General features: G+C 35.6%; 2 protein-coding genes across 2 annotated transcripts in view; one reads left to right on the forward strand and one right to left on the reverse strand.

The window, feature by feature from the left end:
• The window catches only part of LOC125234807 (hillarin), a 172,139-nt gene that overhangs the window by 32,635 nt on the left and 117,913 nt on the right, over positions 1-21,591 (reverse strand). The window lies entirely within an intron of this gene.
• Positions 7,170-12,425, forward strand: LOC125234809. Its single transcript, XM_048141216.1, has 4 exons — positions 7,170-7,272; positions 7,507-7,703; positions 8,611-8,723; positions 12,127-12,425. Exons 2-4 carry the CDS (start codon positions 7,527-7,529, stop codon positions 12,137-12,139), a joined length of 303 nt encoding a protein of 100 aa, XP_047997173.1. The 5' UTR covers positions 7,170-7,272; positions 7,507-7,526; the 3' UTR covers positions 12,140-12,425.

Raw genomic sequence — 21,591 nt, forward strand, 5'->3', positions numbered from 1 at the left:
AGGAGTTTGACACTTCATAGACCTCAGGAATTGTGACATCTTCTTCATGGGCTTCAAATAAGTTTTAATGAAAGTCCGTTTCAAGATGTGACTGATCCTATATGTGACCCCTCTAAGAAAAGGCAAAATAGCAAGCTGGCGCTCGACTGTAGGGATCTTCAAACAGGCCTTCTGCTTGACATGCAGTATCTTGAGCTTTTTCGTCAACAGCGCCTGCCTGGCATGTCGAAGCTCCGCGGCCAAATTCTGGTTGTCACATATCCTCTGAGCTCCCTGAAACAAAGATTTGCCCATAGTAGCTAGTTGACAGGGATGGTGGTGAGATTGGCCATTTATGTACCTATCAGTATGAGTAGGTTTTCTATACACAGTGCAACCTAAGCTATTATCAGGATTCCTCAAAATGAGAACATTCATGAAGGGACGAGAACAGTCTTTATCCATAGTAAATTGTATCGTATGACCATTTAAATTCTATCCATAGTGAACTATGAAGAAAGTTGAAACACTACTTTTAGGAAGCATAGTAAAAGTGCCATCTACATATCTTTTGAATATCTTCGGCTGGACGGCAGCCAATGAGAGTGCTGTCTCCTCGAAGTCCTCCATAAAGATGTCGGCAACTACTGAAGACACAGGAGACCCCATTGTCACGCCATCCACTTGAAGGTAGAATTCATCATTCCATAGCAAGTAGCCCATATGTTCTGCTCTCGCACCCTCTTCTTGACAATTTCATTGCAGTCTTTTATATTCTTGGGGCCTTTGGTTTACTTATTTAGTCTTCACTTCTTCAATGTCATAATTTGGATTTCTTTCCACCCCTTTTTGCCAAGAGTGGCACAGAAACTTAGTAGTTCATGTGCTCTGCCTACCTCTTTATGGGATAGAGGCGTGATATCTTTTTCTAAGGCCCATATTTCCCTCTTGTGCCGTCTTCTCTTCTTCAATGGCCCATTGTAGTTATTCAGTACAATATTTTTCTTCTAAAATTTGCTTCTGGACTTTTCCAACCTGCCTTGGTTTATCTATAACAAAGTAATGTTTCAGAATAGAATTGCATAAAAACAATGGGAAAAAAATTGATAGTATATAAAATAAATATTACTAGCTTTTGCCCGAGGCTTCGCATAAGTCACTCTCTGTCTCTTCCACTATTTCCACTTAAAAAATCACATCAATTTGTCACTCCATTTTGCTGTGAAGGACGGACAAACAAACAGATACACACACTTTCCCATTAGTATGGATGGGCCGGACAATGTCTGTCTCATGCACACACAGAGTTGAGCAAAAATTGCCACAATGCGACGAGTCAGAGATTGCTCAAGACCGTGACAAATGGAGATCCATGGGTGAGGCCTTTTCCCAGCAGTGGGACACTATGTAGTCTATTAATATAGCCCGAAGCTTTAAGCAGGGTCACTACACTGGCCAGACATGTCATATTAACATATAATAACTTACATAAAGCGGGATTTCGTCTTGTTCACAATGAGGCCGACTTCCTTTGAGACCATATATTATTTTCATCATCTCAGAACTAACTTCCCTCAATTATCCTGTGGACTGCAAAATACTTAGATGTAGTTTATATTATTAGACCTGAAGTTTAGAATTTTTAGCAGTATGTTTATGATTCATAAGTTAAACTAAAATTATTTTCTTTCTTTGACATTTGCATTACGTTTCATCTTCATCCACATAAAATTTCTTAAAAAAGTTGTATCATTGAACAATGTTGTAGGAAGAATATACATTTAAAGTAATCAATATTAAATACATAATCATGTATAAAATCAATAAAATGTGCAAAATTTCAAAAGGCGTTATAATATGGACCACGTATTCCGTAAATCGAAACGTGAGAAACGTCAATATACAATGTTGCCAGCTGTAACTTACAATTAACGTAGTATCTTCTTAGTAGTTTGTGCAATTAACAAATTGACAATTTTTATTTGGTAAAATAATTTATTGATTAGCTATACTTTAGTAAGACATTGTTAAACAGACCCTAAATATTTTTAACATCGTCAAAAGATTTTAACAGTGTATTCCTGACCACTTTTAGAGACTATAATGTTATGTACTTATACTTTTCTGGATATTGCCTAGCTTCAGAGTTATTACCAATTGAAAAAAGATGTTATCGTTAGTCAGTAAAAAGATCCTTTACGGGAGTTGATGCCACTATGGAGATTATGGTCTCATCGCATCGTCTACTTCCATATCGATAAGATTTGATTTCGTATGCGTCGCATCGCCGTCGCGCGACCATCGCCCACGCAAGCCACGGCGTCACTATCCTCATTGATAAATGTCAAAAAGTAAAAAGTTAAATCTTTCAAGAATGAAGTATTTAGAAAAAAAAGTTAAAACTCGTTTCAAGTGCTAGTTTTATGAAAAACATTTACTTTTTACGTGAAAATACATTCAGAAACAAAATTCATGTAATATCTTTTTTTTGATTTACACAAAAAATGGGTGGTTAAATAGTATATTTCGGCTTATTCACTCCCACGGTGTATAAAGGGAATTAAGATATACAAGAAGCAAGGCCTTTGACACTGTCTCAGTTACCTTACCATCCTACTCAAAAAGCTAGAACATTGGGGGATTCGGGGGTCGCATTGGATTGGCTTGCTAGCTTACAGGGCGCACACAAATTGGATCACCGATCCTAAAAACCGGCCAAGAGCGTGTCGGGTCACGCTCAGTATAGGGTTCCGTAGTTTCCCGTATATTTTTTTCAAAACCTGTTTAACCTATCAAGTTGAAAATAATTATACTAGAAAGACTTTTTCAATTTGTTGTTCAAAAGTTAGAGGGAGGCACACTTATTTTTTTCTTTTTAGAGCCATTATTTATGAAAATATTAAAAATATTTTTATATTAAAGGAAAAAATGGAAAAATTTACGCTTCCGGCGGGACTTGAACCCGCACCATTAAAAAAAAATAAATAAATAAAAAAAAAAAAATGTTTAGAATCGTTAGCAGACGTTTCTGCTTAATAAAAATTAATTTAATATTAAAAATGTCAAAAAAAATATTTTTGTAAACCCCTATTCATTTTTAAATACTTATCGAACAATATATCACACGTTAGGATTGAAATGAAAAAAAAATTCACTCCCCACTTTACATGTACGGGAGGGTATTCTAATATAATTATATTTTTTTTCACTTTTAATTTTACTACATTGTCGGCGTGATTGATATACATATTGGTACCACATTTCAGGTCTCTACTGATAACTTCTCTCGTCTTTAATTTTTTGAGGCCCAAAAAAGGTGTTTGAGGCAACGTGAAAGTAGAGTTCCTCAGAAGTCGCATAGTATTTATTCTAGATCATTTGGCCGGGTCCTTCACCGTGCCAGAACAGTGCAAAGTGGTAAAAAAATAATCCAAAAAAGGTTCTTGAGGCAATTTGTCATTTTTACCAGTAAAAGATGAGGGTCTAAATAGCCATGGAAAAATAATGCCATGACATGAGGTGGGGTCCATACCCAGCCATTCGATCTTGAAAGTCAATTTTTTAGTTTTCCGTAAATAACTCGTAAACGGTGGCCCACAGCAAAAAAATATGGTAAACAGAAAATATCTACATTAAATTGTCTACAAGAAAGGTTATGTACGTTTTTTCGATAGGAACAATATATAAGTGGATAATTTAGTAAGAAAGTTTTTTTTAATCGATTACATGCTCCGTTTTTCGTCAATACCTCGTAAACGGTGGCACACAGCAAAAAACTTTGTTAAACAGAAAATATCTACATAAAATTTCCTATAAGAAAGGTTATTATAAGGGGTTACCCTCATCTGGCAGAATAATTTTAGTCCGAAACACACTTCGCATAACATGTTTCGCAGTAACACTTTCAGTCGAATTGTTTGTTTGTTACAATACAGTAAAACGGAGCTATTTTGCTCCCCCATGGGTAACTTTGCACCACCTTTAAATATGGTTTGATTGCCTCAAGGATCAAAATGTATGGTTGATTAGATGAATTATTCAAATCCACCCTCATACACATATCATAAAAGGGTTACCCTCATCTGGCAGAATAATTTTGGCCAAAAACACACTTAGCATAACATGTTTCGCAGAAAAAACATTCGGTCGAATGGTAATTTCGCAGAAAACTTAGTTGGCATTATTACTACCACGCATAAGATACATTTGGCAGAATATTGTTTTACAGAACATTACTTTGGTCAAATTTGATTTAGCGTGATTGTATGTACCATAATAATCTTATAGCATAATATTACAATAGCAGAATTATTACACGCTATCAAAAAAGAAAAACTGCCCCAGAGTCACTATTAGGTACGACGACGAGCGAAGCGAGGAGGAGTGTTAGGTATCTTGCATCCCAAACACATCCAACTCGCTATCAAATAGCGAATTGCAACTTTATGCCTCCTACATATTATGCACAAATGTTATCTATTTCATGTAATCTATTTCAAAAAACTTACCTACTAAAACATTGATCCTAGCGAAAAATCTTATAGAACCTTTCTTGTAGGAAATATTATGTAGATTAATTCTGTGTAACATCATTTTTGGCTGTGTGCCACCGTTTTTGAGTTATCAACAAAAAACTGCCCATGTAGTCTATTTAAAAATACTTTCCAACTAAAAAATTGATCCTAGCGAAAAAACTTATATAGGTTCACTATTCTCTGGCAGAAACTTTTTACTCATTTGATTCGTATAATAGTTCTTGGCAGAAGTCACGTTTGGCAGAAACACCTTACGCAGAATATGCTTTGGCATAAATCATTTCGCAGATTTTTGTAATACCGAATTGTTTCTTGTCATAATGTTGATGAGCATAATAGTCTTCTAGTCAAACAATACTTTTGCAGATAACATTTTTTTTTTAATGTTTTTATCTCTTTATTTACATGAACATATTTACATAATTATATAAGAAACTAAGACTAAACTTAAAAGTTAGCTAATGTCTAAAATAGGCCCTTGAGGCATTGTACCAAGGATACTGGCGACATTAAATGGGCCGCTTTTTGTTGATCGATTTTGAGATTTGAGTTGAAACTCCTAAATTTGCACTTCAGAAAGAATTATAAGACAAACTTTCCTACTAAAATATTGATCCCAGCGAAAATTCTTATATATCCTTTCTAGTAGGCAATATTATATAGATTATTTCCGGTTATGAGCCACCGTTTTCGAATTATTTACAAAAAGCGGCCCATGTAATCTATTTAAAAATACTTTCCAACTAAAAAATTGATCCTAGCGAAAAAGAGTATAGAACCTTTCTTATAGAAAATTTTATTTAAATTTTTTCTCGTGAACATTTTATTTAGCTGTGGGCCACCGTTTACGAGGTATTTACAAAAACGGCCAATGAAATCTATTTAAAAATAATTTCCAACTAATATTGATCCTAGCGAAAACTCTTATAAAACCTTTCTTGTAGGAAATATTATGTAGATTATTTCTGTATACCATTATTTTGGGCTGTGAGCCACCGTTTTTGAGTTATCAACAAAAAACTTCCCATGCAATCTATTTAAAAATACTTTCAACTAAAATATGTGAGTGTGGACGTGAAAACGTCCCACTTTGTCGATTGCTATAAAGCCACTTTGTCAGTTTAAATGCATAAAAGATACAAGTAAATCTCGCCTTAATGGTAACCGACAAACACACTCACACATTGATCCTAGCGAAAAAATGTATAGGACCTTTCTTGTAGGAAATTTTATGAAGATATTTTCTTGTGAACATTTTATTTAGCTGTGAGCCACCGTTTACGAGGTATTTACAAAAAACGGCCCATGAAATCTATTTAAAAATACTTTCTAACTAAAATATTGATCCTAGCGAAAAATCTTATAGAAACTTTCTTGTAGGAAATATTATGAAGATTAATTATGTATAACATTATTTTTGGCTGTGAGCCTCCGATTTCGAGTTATTAACAAAAAACGTCCTACGTAAGCTATTTAAAAATACTTTCCAACTAAAATTAATCTATTTAAAAAAACTTACCTACTAAAATATTGATCCTAGCGAAAAATCTTATAGAACCTTTCTTGTAGGAAATATTATGTAGATTAATTCCGTGTAACATTATTTTTTTTTAGCTGTGAGCCACCGTTTTTAAGTTATCAACAAAAAACGGCCCATGTAATCTATTTAAAAATACATTCCAACTAAAAAAATGATCCTAGCGAAAAATCTTATATAACCTTTTTTATAGGAAATTTTATGTAGATATTTTCTGTTTAACATAGTTATTTGCTGTGGGCCACCGTTTACGAGGTATGGACGAAAAACGGAGCATTTAATCGATTAAAAAAACTTTCTTACTAAATTATCCTTTTCTATATTGATCCTATCGAAAAAATGTATATAACCTTTCTTGTAGAAAATTTTATGTACATATTTTCTGTTTGACATATTTTTTTGCTGTGGGCTACCGTTTACGAGTTATTTACGAAAAACTAAAAAAAATACTTTCAAGATCGAATGGCAGGGTACAGACCCCACCTCATGTCATGGCATTATTTTTCGATGGCTATTTAGACCCTCATATTTTACTGGTAAAAATGACAGATTGCCGCAAGAACCTTTTTTGGAATTCTTTTTTTACCACTTTGCACTGTTCTGGCTCGGTGAAGGACCCGGCCAAATGATCTGGCATAAATACTATGCGACATCTGAGGAACTCTACTTTCACTTTTTAATAATTCCAGGTTGCCTCAAACACCTTTTATGGGCCCCAAAAAATTAAATCTTTAATAATTCATAGCTCGATAAAGCCCCACTCCCCAGCTGCCAGACTTGCAGACCTGATGTTGGTTATGATCAGAGAAGCATCTGAGCACCTTTACAGGTTGCCTCAAGTACCTACTCCAAAATCCTGCCAGCTCTTGGAAGTCTTGGACCATTAATTGATCATTTCACGTAAATTAATATTTTCTTCTTTAAATACTTATAAATTATATGCCAGAGACTAATTACTAAGAGGGGCCGTTTCTTATCAAATACAACTTATTATACTGTTCGCCCGTATTAGGTTTACACCCTGTATATACCCGTCCTAGCGAAATCACGATATGCATTTTCGCCACTGACGGTAACGGAACTAAATAATATTAAATATAATTTTCCCTCGGTTTCTGAACACGGTTTTAGAGTTGGCAACCCCGGACCGCGACGCGACGCCATCTTTTATTTATTCTATCGTGGTGCGCGTCCTTCTGTGAGTTAGCTGACGGAAATATGGTGAGATTTGCTATTTAATTACCAATTTACAGCCTATGTGGCAGTTAACTGTTAGATAGTTTATTGTGGGACTAGGTTGGTTTGTGTAATATATCATATTACAGAAAAACGGCTCGTCACGTCGCGGGTAGCGCTTACGCCGCCTTCGCGCCCCACTTGAATCGACGACCTACATGTCGCATCCGCGAATTATTTTTAACATTATAAATCAATATATTTTTATACTGTGTTCAGGTTCAGGGTTGTTTTTGCCCATGCCCCATCATCTGCCGCGATCCTGGACAAGTTGGCGATCAACAACAGGATCCGGCCTGCGTGCAATGGCCAGTGAAGTCTATCCCAGTGCCTGTATTATTATCAAGTCATCACGCTGTCGTCGTCGGACTCGTCGGTTACAAATGACGCGGCAGATCTCTCTTAAGCTTAGAAAGGTATGTAGTTGCGCGTTCCATTTATACGTCTACTTTGATTTCCTTTTTGACTTGTGAATATTGTCGTGAGTTCGTGGCATAATAATTAGTGTTACTTAGTATTATCAAAGCTTGTAAAATCGTAAGTGACATACAGTTAATCTAGTACAGTTGTCGGTACGTAATTGCAAAGGTTGTATTTGGTTCTAATTTATCAACACAGAGTTGTTTTCAAGTTTCCAAGTAACTTGTTATTTACATGCATATAAATTTAAAGATAAACTGAATGTTTATGAAAAAAAAATAGTGTTTCTTTGTTCAGTGTCTGCTACTTTATAAAGTTGTAGTTATCCACCTACGTAAATACGTACAGATACAGAATCAGATTTATTGAATCTTTAGTGCCTCCGTCAGACATTTAGGGCCCAGTTAAGCATAAATTCATTTAGGGCCACTTGTACCAACTGCTTAACTCAAGGTTAGTGGGCTATCAACTGTCAAATTCCATATGAAATGGTGGGTTAGCCTCGGGTCAACCCTCCATTTTCGGTGGTGCAAGTGACCCTTAGGTATGTAGTCAGTTGTGATTGCCTGATATTACAACTTGACAATATAAAGCCGTCGAGGGTACAATATTTGTATCTTGTCTACAACATTTATTTTGTGTTTCATTGTGTACCAAGTATAAAAACGTCACGTCACGTAAATAGTCCCACATGACCCTTTGATAGTCCAAGCTCAGTTTAATTAACCCAAGAGATTTGTGTAAATTAAGCATTTGGGTTCATTTAATTGCTAATTATTTGTGTGTGTTCATAAATATTCCTGGGTTTTCTTATTAACTGTTTCTGCACCTCATTAACTAACACTGCATATTTGCTTCTCCCTGTTATTTTCACTTGCTTAGCTCACGCACCGGACATTTCAGATGGTTGTGGCGCAGTGCTCTGCTACTTCGTGCCACAGGCCATTCTCCAACTGCAGATCTACGTGTCAGCGCGACAGTGCACTCACTCACCTTGTTTGGCCCGGTGGAATTTGGTTAGCTTGCACATTTTACCCTTCTCTTCATTAATTTATTTCTGTATTTTCATTCAGTAAATACAAAATGTCAACAATGACAGTAGTGATAACAAGAGCGAGGATATTGACGAAGCAAAACTTAAATAGAAATTTCCTTTAAAAATAATCTGCCATATTTTTAAACCCAATTTCTATTTAAATCTCATTGAAATTTATAATGATCATAGGAGTTGACCGTGACGTCAGTCGACACGTTTTCGTTTAATTTCCATATCAGCAAATCATTCAAATTCGTTTTGAGAGTTCTTAAAAAGAAACTGATTTTACTAGAAGGAAAGTAGCCTATAATAAAAATGTATTGATAAATAATCATCTCAATCTCACATCATTTTTAGAATTCTATAGTCAACTAGCAACCCTTATAGTTTCGCCATGTCTGTCTGTCTGTCTGTCTGTCTGTCCGTCCGTCCGTCCGTCCGTCCGTCCGTCCGCGGATAATCTCAGTAACCGTTAGCACTAGAAAGCTGAAATTTGGTGCCAATATGTAATTATGTATATCAATTACGCCGACAAAGTGGTAAAATAAGAAGCGGAAAAAAATGTTTTGTTAGGGTAAAGTGGGGACTGATTTTTTTCATTCCAATCCCAACATGTGATATATTGTTGGATAGGTATTTAAAAATCAATACGGGTTTACTAAAATCGTTTTCTGATAATATCAATATTTTCGGAAATAATCGCTCCTAAAGGAAAAAAAGTGTGTCCCCTCTCTAACTTTTGAACCATATGTTTAAAAAAAAAAAAAAAATACAAATGTAGAACTTCACTCTAAGACCAAATTAAATTATTTCATAGGAAATATAGAATGCCTTGGTCATTTTTTCTTTGTATATGACATTTATTTCAGTTTATAATGTAGAACTTTATAAAGACTTTCTAGGAAAATTGTTTTGAAGTTGATAGGTTCAGTTGTTTTTAATAAAAAATACGGAAAACTACGGAACCCTACACTGAGCGTGGCCCGACACGCTCTAGGCCGGTTATTTTTACACTTTACTATGAATAACAAATCTCATAAGTCGATTAAATTTATTGTAGACTAGGGTGGTCCAAAAAAAAAATGTTTTTTATTGTTTGAGCTCCACATGGTTATTTCTACACGAAAACTTATTAAAATCATGTCAACCAATTTTGAGAACAATCAGACTTTATTTAGAGGTCGCTCAAAATAAAGCAATAATGCCATACTGAAATGTATGAAATGAACTTGACTAAAGAAAAAATCTTACATGGAGGTATTTTAATGGTTTAATTATATTTTTCCCTATTTCATTAGAGCTAAATAAAACATGAACCGGGCAGTTTGCAATGTTTTAATTATTTCGGTTTTTATTTTATTATAGGAGATATCCAATTTTAAATGTATCTTGAGCGACCTGTAAATAATGAGCAAATGGGTTAAAATTTGGTACATAAACTACTAATTCATAATAGAACAAAGGGAACCATGTGGAGAAAGGATTAGTCATATTTATTTTTCTTCCATACAAATGTGGACCACCCTATTGTAGACCATGTTTCAACAAATTTGAGAGCCTTGAATTCGCTTAGGGAACGCACTGACCTGTGGGTCACTCTTATAATATATATAGTTGTCCAAAAACTGGACAGTGTAACTAACGCCGTGTCTTGCGTGGGCGATGCGACGTATACGAAATCAAACCTTATCGATATGGAAGTGTGAGACGCGACGGCGACCGTCGCCCTCGCAAGACACGGCGTCACTAGCAATACTAGCATTAAGTGGAAAGAATAGTCTACTTTCCTTTTAGTCAATTCAGCGTGTGCTACTCTGCGGCGCGGCGGCGGCGGCGGCGCCTTCATAATGAACTTCAACTAACTATATGGTAAAATGATGTACGTAATTACGTATAACGTACAATATGTACGTATGATGTTTATGACTGCACCTATAGGGAGAAACGAAATAATGGGCTTTGATTGTATCAGTACTCATAGATAGAATCTACATTATTTACTTTTTTCTTATGGAAATTGATGTACAAATGTCGTTTATTATGTACGTATTGAAAAAATCATTACTTTCAGTAATTCCGCATTACACCTGAACCTTATGAGCTATTATGCCAGGTGTACAGGTAAGTGAGACGGAGATTTGTTCCTTCCACGCTCAAAGCCCATTATTTCGTTTCCCCCTATACTTAGGAGGCCTAAGCCGAAAAGCGCTATCTCAAACGAAAATCCATAATTAACTTATAAAGTATCTATAGGTATCTGTGGAATAGGTATCGAGACAAACCTTATTGGTTTAACGATACTATGTAAATTAATTAGAGATTTATGTTTGTGATTACCTAAATAAATAATAATATCACTGACGTTTACGTTTCCAAAATCATTTGGTTTTGAGACAGCGCCACTCGGCTTAGCAGGGCAGTATAGGTATAGTCATAAACATCATACGTACATATGCCGCCGCCGCAGAGTAGCACACAAATCAGCTTCTTTTAAGTTTGCTAATTATGGAAATAGTACGACTTTCGTGTTTAGTGACGTCAACTCATTTAGGGTGCGTTGGGGCAATTTCGAACCACAGAAATGCTCTGGTAATTTCGAAAGGGGAACATTGATATGATGGAAATAATGGTGATTTTTCTGTGACTTTCGAAATTACCCCAATGTACGCTATCAGACATATTCAATAGAAATTTGATTTAAAAATAACTTTTGCCAATGTGTTTCTTATAATTATCTAATGCTTCATTTGTAATTTTGTATGGTATAAAATATTTTAAGTACAGGAAAATTCCATGTACAAAACCACACTGCAAAGTCTCCTCTTGAAGACTTATCAGTTTCTAAGAAATCGTGCAGACGTATTGGAGACTGTGCAGGATGAGAGCAGGCAAATAATAATAATTGGCTAGTCACCGCCTGCCTATTTTTTCATGTTTTTATAACATAATATGATCAAGGCAGGTGCCATAGTCTCCCATAGTACCGGTTACAAGTCCACCAGCAATTCAACCTAATAGCCTGGTTTCTTTTATTTACCTTTTTCTATCAATAGTTCTACACTAACCGGCGCTTGTCCTTGGGTGCATTACTATAGTGCGGACAGGGATAATCGCCGGGTAGTGTCACATTACATTTAGAGTAAATTGTCTAGAAAGCACAGCCGAAGCCAACAGCACAGAGGCCGTGCTGTTGGCTTCGGCCCCACACATGCCTCCCAAATGTCCGGGACCCCATGGTCCCGAGTACTGGAAAGGACAAACAAATAATCAATAAGTTAAATCATACAAAATAATTATCATAAATCCTTCATCTCATCAGCGGCAAACTCATGTTTCATGTGTACAATCAGAATTATAGATTGAATGAATTTATTTTTTTGCAGGTATGTCACTTGAGGCGAGGAGGACTTGAGAAGGTGCGTCTGCGAACGGCCTTAGTGACGCCTCTTCAGCGCGACGGGTGGTCTCCTCAAATATGAGAAGGAGCTCGGGTCCTGCGGGCTCTTAACCGTCGTAGTATTCACGCAGTGTTTTAAAATAGTGTTTGTGTGTATTATGATAACATTTATGTTCAATTCAAATGTCTAACTCTACATAAGTATTCATATCATTTTTCATTAGTATGGTGCTGTTTTTGCGGTCTGAAGAAAAAACTTTAAATAAAATAATTATGTTGTCTGTATATCCATGTTTTTGTTTTACAATCAATGATTTTTGTGTGAGGTATTTTTTAAGTTTGACTTTTTCGTTTATAGTTATTTTGATCATACATAATCATTAAAATTATGCTGGGTAGTATCTGTAAGCTGCGCACGGATCCGAACCTGTCGAGCGTACTCGCGCGCTAGCCTTTGGCTGTCGGCTTTTGGAGAGAATCTAGCTTGTTTCAATAGAATCGCGATCGAATCAAGCGAGTTCTCTTTGAACCGGCAGCTGGCAGCCGCACGAGGCTCGCTCAGGCTCACGCAGCTTGCAGAGCACCTTGCGGGCAGTTATATTTGTGACGTCCTACCAACCACAAAAATCACGTTCCCTGAAATATCCCTATGAAATATTGTGTGAACGGTTCACAAGTAACTTTCACAAAAGTTACCAGTGATTTGTTGACACAACATACCAAATATAATCATTTCCAGAAGTTTCAAATGAAACATTATGAGAGCTACTTTTAGGTACATTACATGCGTAACTTGCAAGGAACTTCATTAGAGTTATTAAAGCAATGTTATATTTGTAACGCATTGAAAGGTATCGGTGAAAAGTCAATACAATATACAACATCAAACTTTTTGGTGTATTATGAATGTAACATTGCCGCAATGAATAGCATGTATGTTACGGACAAGTTGCATAATGTGCTATTGATGCAATGTACAAAAATGAACTTCTTAAAAGTTTTCGTCATAACTTTCTAGTAAGTTTATATTTCAATGTATCAGCAACATTGCTATTCAAAGTTATAGAAAGTTGTAAAAATCCGATCTGGGAAACTTACAGGGTTTATCTACAGCGCGGCCGAAAGCGTTTAACATCAATATGGCTCAAACGTTGCTCAAACGTTTCAAGCTTGCAATTGTAAGTTTCAAGCTCCCAGATGTAGCATTGAGCAATGTTACCGCAAGTTCTGCTTGCTTAACGGGATGGTTACAAAAAGCTGTACGGTTATGAAATCTTGGCAAATTGAGATCTTTATAGCTTTTGTATTGTTTATACTGGGGACGCTATTGCACAACACCCTGCATTTTATGATTAAGCACTGAGACTTGGCACAGGTTGTTCCTTGGGTGGCCCTGAGTAGATAAAGATCGGGAGGCATTGAGAGCCCCCCTTAATTTAGGAGGGAAGAGGGGGGGAAGGCTGGCGCCGCCGCGCTTCCTTTGAAACCATATTTCTCTAAAACTATACAAAATAGGGTATGCGATATATCATTTTCGGATAAATGAAGGACGAGGAATTCATTTTTGGAACAAAAAAAATGTATTTTAGAACAAAAATACAAAATAAAATGGGAAAATCTGAAAACGAAATTTTTTTTTATACATATTATTGAACATTTTATGAAAACTGTTATGGTTTTTTCTAAATAAAAAATATTATTTAATAGCTACATTTATCCAATTTTAGAAAATGTATAATTTGTTATAGAAATATATTATAGGACGAGTGATAAAAAATAATTTACATCGCCCGATAGGGTGATTTGAATGCTAATTTCAATAAGTTTTGTCAATGATTTCAGGTATAATCACTATTTTTAACACACGAAAGCCGTAATCATTGTAGTTTATGGCTATTTTAATGATTAATGTACTTAAAATAAAAAAAAATACAAAAATTTTAAAAAATATTAAAAATGTGATAATTTTTTTAACATTATCCTATTTTGTTCTTTCTAAACAATATATATCTAAAAGCAATAAATATCAATAAAAAGCCACATTTATGCAGTTTATAAAAATATATAGTTTGTTATATAAATATATTACGAAACGCGAGATAAAAAATTATGAAAATGAAAATTTTAATGTACGGGTCAGCTTGCAATATTCGATGAGGTGAGGTAAAGGTACTACCCGCTATGCAGTGGAGTTCGTCTAGTAATACAGAAATATACTTATTCTAATAACGTTTACACATGTAGGTATATCACGACCCAGTAAAGAAAATTGTAAAAGTCCTATAATATAGTTTATTTTGATTGTAAAATAAAATTGCATGTGACTTATATTGCAAAAAAAATGTCTTAATCACGTTCTCCTCTCCTAAAGCAGTTCTGCATGCATAGGCTTGAAGATTTTTTAGTTTACTAGCAGAATTTAGTTACTTCCTTTGGGCCCCCTTAAATCGGTTTACCGGTTTTATCGTCATATTCTTCCTTTCAGTATCGATGATACTTAGTTATTGCGCAATAGTGCCATAAAAAATAAACTAGATTCGTATTAGCATTAAACATCAATGATTTTTGAACTAAGACATTGCTTTTTTACAAAGGAGAACCTCAAAAAATGGTCTGACTAGACGAAAACATGTGTATCGGGGCTAGTGCTCAAGGCTCTCAAAAAGTGTAGCTATTTTGAGTTATTCAAATAAAACAACATGAATAGTCTGAATTTAATTATGTATATATCACAACATCCACTGCATAAGCACATCAGCTCCGAACATTTAATTTAAAAAGTCTTTTTTTACGATTGCACCTTACGCGGCACTGTTTTTTACACCTGCATCCGACAATTTCGAGGCATGTTTCTGCAGCAACAGGCAACGTTGCGGGCAAGTAGGCTCCCAAATCCCAATTATTACAGACTTTCGTCCAGCCACAAGTAGCAAATAATGGCAAATTTTGAATTGGGAACCCTTACAAAAATGGTGCAAGGCAGCTTTTGTCGGTGAAATGCTGTTAATTTGGCGGTCTTTTTTGGTTAATACCTATTTTCGGCACTCGTTAACCAAAGTACAGGACGCAGATCTGGAATAATAAATATGTCAAGAAAGAATTATCCATAAATTATGCAAATCATATCTAGTCTTGAGCCACCACCTTGGCCTCGTTCCAGCTCAGTCCATATTCCCTCTTAGATAGAAAGGCGTAGAAGAATCTTGTGGAGGCCCTATGCATCTATGGGGTGCCTTAGGACATACAACAACATATCTAGTAGTTATCTACTATTTCACAAGATGTATTAGGATCAGATGTATATATCTGACCTATCATATCAATCGATTATTTCATGTAATATAAATAGTTAAATTCAGACTATATAGGAGTATGTTGTTTAATTTGAAGTACTCTAAATAACTACACTTTTTGAGAGCTTTGAGTACCTTTACCTCACCTCATCGAATTATACAAGCTGACCCGTACCGTACATCAAGATCGCCCTGCCACGTCACTTTCATTATTTTTTATCTCGCGTTTCGTAATATATTTATATAACAAACTATATATTTTTATAAACTACATAAATGTGGCTTTTCATTCATATTTATTACTTTTAGATATATATTGTACAGAAAGAACAAAATAGGATAATGTTATAAAAAAGTTATCACATTTAAATTTAAAAAAAAGGCGGGGGGGGGGGGTAAAGGCGGGGTGTCGCTACTCTTGAAAAAGGTTCTCGAAATTGAACCGAAACATGTCGAACGCTATATCGACTTAATACGTGAGTAACCCGCTTAAAATATTTTTAAATATGTATGAGTCTCACGGGAGTTTTATAGTTAAAACATTTAAATTTTTTTAATTTTTGTATTTTTTTTATTTTAAGTACATTAATCACTAAAATAGCCATAAAATACAATGATTACGGCTTTCGTGTGTTAAAAATAGTGATTATACCTGAAATCATTGACAAAACTTATTGAAATGAGCATTCAAATCACCCTATCGGGCGATGTAAATTATTTTTTATCACTCGTCGTATAATGTATTTCTATAACAAATTATACATTTTCTAAAACTAGATAAATGTAGCTATTAAATAATATTTTTTATTTAGAAAAAACCATTACAGTTTTCATAAAATGTGCAATAATATGTATAAAAAAAATCTCGTTTTCAGATTTTCCCATTTTATTTTGTATTTTTGTTCTAAAATACATTGTTTTTGTTCCAAAAATGAATTCCTCGTCTTTCATTTATCCGAAAATGATATATCGCATGCCCTATTTTGTATAGTTTTAGAGAAATATGGTTTCAAAGGAAGCGCGGAGGCGCCAGCCTTCCCCCCCTCCTCCCTCCTAAATTAAGGGGGGCTCTCGATGCCTCCCGATCTTTATCTACTCAGGGCCACCCAATGAACAACTGTGCCAAGTCTCAGTGCTTAATCATAATCTCTTGGCAAATAAGGGGTTAAAAGAAAACGAAACTGTGACATTGCAGTGACAGGTTGCCAGCCTCTCGCCTACGCCACAATTTACCCCATATCCCACAGTCGCCTTCTACGACACCCACGGGAAGAAAGGGGGTGGTGAAATTCTTAACCCGTCACCACACGGGCAAGTCGTATACAATTATGATTATGAAAACTGTTTGTCAACAATCAACAAGGAACCATTTTTGCTAAAATTATCTTTTGTTGCTAGTGAGACTGTATGTAGTTAGAGTGAATCAAATCAGACGCAAATATGAATCCCACGAATGAAATAAGAGGGCCGATCTTTCATAGCAATTAGGAAACTCACAAAATCTGGCTAGGAAAGTCAGATGGCAGTCGCTTTCTGTGTCTAAGCCAAATCTTGGGATTAGTTGTCGAAGCGGATCACAGGCTCCCATGAGCCGTGGCAAATGCACATGATGATACTACAGAAGTAAAGCAAATCAAGACAATAAATAATCAACAAACTTGAGCTTCGACGTTTTCACAATGAATGCAGCCTTACGCCGTGTCTTGCGTGGGCGACGGTCGCGCGACCGTCGCCGTCGCGTCTCATACTTCCATATCAATAAGGTTTGATTTCGTATGCGTCGCATCGCTGTCGCGCGACCATCGCGCGACCGTCGCCCACGCAAGCCACGGCGTTACGAAACTGATCAAAAGATAAGCCTTTTAATAGAGTTAATTATAACTTTTATGAAGACTCACTGTGTTAAAGTGCGTGTAATCCGTCTGATGATGATACATGTTCATTCTTTAAGAAAACCATATATTTTACAATGATGTCGGGTTTATTATAAGTACCTAAAGTATATATTTACCTGCTATCTGATGTAATAAGGCTGAAACAGTAGCAGTTATAACCATTTTGGAAGTATGGATTTAGTCTCTTTAAATATCTTTGCTACCACCCTAGAATAGGCTAGTTTCCTATACTTAAAATAAAATATTTTATGTATGCACTGCATGAAATAAAGCTCCACAAAATTTGAAGAAATATATGGACAGTAGTTGTATTTCAACAAAATTTCAATTTAATAAGTCAAAGAGAAAGATAAAAAGTAAATGAACTGACCGTGACGTCACTCCTCAGTATTTCATAGTAATTCCATACTAGCAAATCGTTTTGACAGTTCTTAAAAAGAAGCTGATTTGACTAGTAGGAAACTAGCCTATACTCGTAATCGTAATAATTAGAGCTGTTTTATATTATTTAATACCTCCATTTTATGCCTCCACCCAGAAATGATTTTGAAGTTCATAAATACGTATTGTTTATTAACATCCGGATTCACAATTCCGACATTCGGCCAAAAAGGTCTTCTTGGGCCATTTTTTTCAAAATTGTCCACCCCACTCTTTTATGTGGTTTACACTCAGAATTGCGAGCTCTTTTAATCCTAATAGAAAAAAAATAGTGTCCCAAGGTCTTTTTCCCATTTCGTTACCCGTTTCGTTGTGTATGGCGGTAATGGAATGGAAGGTTTGAAAAATGTATGGAAGTCTTGGGACATTTTTTTCTCTTATCAGGAATAGGATCGGAAGACCTCGCGATTCTGAGTATGAATCAAAAATACCCATGTTACAAAAAAAGTAGGGTGCACATCTTTGAAAAAAAAAATGGCCCAATTATAACTTTTGTAGTAGCACAAGGAATCAGTCCGTTTGTTTGTTATCATAGACGTCAAACCTAATCTTCTAACTCCAAGTAGAACAAGTCGTATAATTGCAAAAGATCCAATTTTGACACGGCATTCCACATATCGATAAGGTAATGGTAACAGTACAATGCCCCATACAATGTTATACAACGCGGCCCGCCATTGTATGCTTCCTAGGGTATCTCGCATCTCGTTGATGAAACCGCCGCGCCGTGAGATCAAATGGAGTGACGCAACCGGAGTAGATTGACTGCTTTAATCTAGGGCTGGATACTTGGACAGGGGCGATATAGCTTAAGGTTTGCATGTAGTATTTGAAGGCAATTATTAAGAGAGGTTAGGTCTACAAGTGTTGCAAGACTTTCATCGAAAGTCTACATGGCAGACTTCTTATTCTTATTCAGACGATATCAAAGTTCGGATTCGGACTATGCATAAATGGTAAAAATCTCAAATTTGAGTTCATACTCACCTCTTGTTTCATCTACTAAATAATTGTGGGCCTTCTTTAACCTCATATCATCAGTCGGGTGAATCTACCTAAAAATAACGTGAGTCACGACTTCATTGAGTGTTTATTTGAACTACATACAGCTGCAAATGAAAGGATCTATGCATATATCGGTAAAGTAACACTTAGTTAGATATAGATTATCACTTGAACTTGGATCGTGAATAAATGGAACATGTCATAAAATCGTGACTTACGTTACTCTTGCTGCGGATTGACTTCGGAAGCAACTTCTGTAGAAGGATTGTGGTTTTTACATTGCCATTGTTTATTAATAACTTGAAATTTGATTTTCTCTAAACATGGATATCGTCACTACTTTAAAAAAATCTCGTATCTCACGCTGTTCCTCAAAGTTAAAACGCAGTAAGTCTATATGCATTCCATACATACTTACTACAATTTTCTTTTCATTTACAGACGAAGATACAAGTTTTTTTAAAAGTAGTGACGATATATGTACATAACTAATATGTACAAGTGTACCTATTATATCTTTGGTATCAGTATATATTTAGGATTAGGAACTTATTAGTCCAATACGATCGATGTTCTTCATTTTGTTATTTGGTATGCGTTTACGAAGCCGTAAACCCCCCTATAGTATCAATTAGCTATTGTCTCTCCTACTTTGTCAAGTACTAATCATTAATTAACTATTGAACAATCCTAAAATGTAATGAATAAAGGTTTATCTTCTATACAAGAGCTGCATACAAGTGCAACGTAAGCGCCCGCGCAAGGCCGCCGCCCACGCGTTCATTCACAACTTGCTGCGACTGCATTTCTGAACCGAACCGCAGTATAACTACTCGTAGTACAGTTATGAGCAATAATATTTCTAAAATATAGGACGCCTTTTACTAATAAGGCCCCCTTGCACCAACTACTTAACTCAGGGTTAGTGGGCTGTCATCTGTCAAATTCCATATAAAATGGTGGGTTAAGAATAAGAATAAGAATTTACTTTAGAAATGCCTAACTAAGAAACACCCTCCTTTTCACCATCTTTTTAGTTAACATCAAGAGCAATTTGCTACTCTGATTTTATGTTTATTTGTATAAAAAAAACTAAATACTACCTACGTATTTAGATTTTTTTATTACGTAATTATGTGAATTTTGTGATCCATGTGTCAGTTGCCTCATTGACCAATTTATTAAATACAGGATAAGAATTTCAATGGGACTGAATATTAGGGGACGTTTTCAGTCCAAACGGTATCAGTTTAAATTCAAAATGACCCTGAATTTGCGAGTAGAAACAAGTGCGTTTCAGTAGGACCAGCTCAATTATAAATCTACGTTTTCATTTAGTGTTCTGATCGAGCATTCATTCGTTCGTGCGCAGATGAAAACACTTGAGTGAAAACGCAGCTTTAGCCTTTGAAATTCAATTATGAGCCTCGGATTAAAAATGAATTTATAAAAAAAACATAATGAAGTGCATTGTAAACGTTCATAAGCAAGGCCGCCACCGCCACCTACTCGTCCATTCATAACCGGCCGGATTGCATTGAGCGCAGTTTTCAGAAATGTCACTGTGACATAACACGCACTGACCAGTGAATTAAGCCTTCGCCATTGGCAAAGCTTCCTGTTGGGTAACTTCTTGAAGAAACTGATCCACATGAGATCAATTGCTTCATGATTTTACAGTAAGTTACTTGATGAGTTTAAGATTAAATTATAAATAAGGAGAATATCGTGATTGTCATTTAGCCGTAAATCCATCAATTTAAATCCCCAGCTTTTTTAATTCCTATTGTTGTTGTTGTTGTGCTAATTCCTGTTGGAAGTGGACAAATTAGGTACCTGATAATCTTTTTCATATTTTTTTTTGTTTATTTTTATAGTCATGTAATATTTATTTTGTAATATTAGAATTTAAAGCAAATATAGGTATGTAGTACCTAACTTCGTTCAATAAATTAAGAAAAATAAGACGGATAATTAAGGAAGTCACCAAACGGGCTCATCTCAGCAAGATGAGTAGAATCCGCTGATCTTCCAATCAAACTATCAGGTCTGAAAAGTTAATAACATACAGTACAATACTTGCATGCCAATGCCACGTGATATCACTAGCTATCGATTGATTTGTTGTGATCGGTATAGCACAGAAAGTGGCAACAAATTCCTGCTGTCAGTCACACTGGCAAGTGGCAACTCATTGTTAAAGTCATTAGCCATTCGGAGCTCATTCGGTCATGATCGACACAAGAAAGCAGGCATTCATTAGGCGCGTATTAATAATATACATATTGTACCGTAGGTACGTGTAACCATTTTGATGTCAACATATAAACAAGGTGGCTAGTCAGGGTGACAATTGCTACGATGACTGGCATTTTGGTTAAGCAGCCAGTCATTTGCTTGTTCCATAGAATTATCGGGTGCTTTTGGACATAAGTGTATGTATTTTATCAAGCTTAATGTTATGTATATGGGATATGATATAGGAGGCAAACCACTTTATGTTGAATTCATGGTATACTTATACTTAACTGTAGTCGGCCTTTATGACTAGGTATATCATCGGTCAAATACCGTGGATGACAGTTCATCAGTTTAGCTGTGTGAGTCAGGAAGTTGCCAGAGAAACGCACAGTTGAAGAATGACAACATCTAATTAGTAAAGATGGAAATCTTGACACAATTATGGTAAACGTGAGTACCCCGAGGCCAGGTGATGATATATAAACATAAACGGGCTGTACTATGGTGAAAGAAATACTCTAATATCCTGGTTTCACTTCTAACCGATCACATATAGCTTCTTCGCAGAATGAGGCC

The sequence above is a fragment of the Leguminivora glycinivorella genome, chromosome 16, assembly GCF_023078275.1.
Source record: "Leguminivora glycinivorella isolate SPB_JAAS2020 chromosome 16, LegGlyc_1.1, whole genome shotgun sequence".
NCBI lineage: Eukaryota > Metazoa > Arthropoda > Insecta > Lepidoptera > Tortricidae > Leguminivora > Leguminivora glycinivorella.

What these genes read in the sequence shown, in the direction of transcription:
- LOC125234809 (XM_048141216.1), top strand. Translation starts at nt 7,527, where the DNA reads ATGCCCCATCATCTGCCGCGATCCTGGACAAGTTGGCGATCAACAACA. An exon ending in TCTCTCTTAAGCTTAGAAAG is followed by an intron (nt 7,704 to 8,610) that starts GTATGTAGTTGC and finishes CGGACATTTCAG; the next exon opens with ATGGTTGTGGCGCAGTGCTC.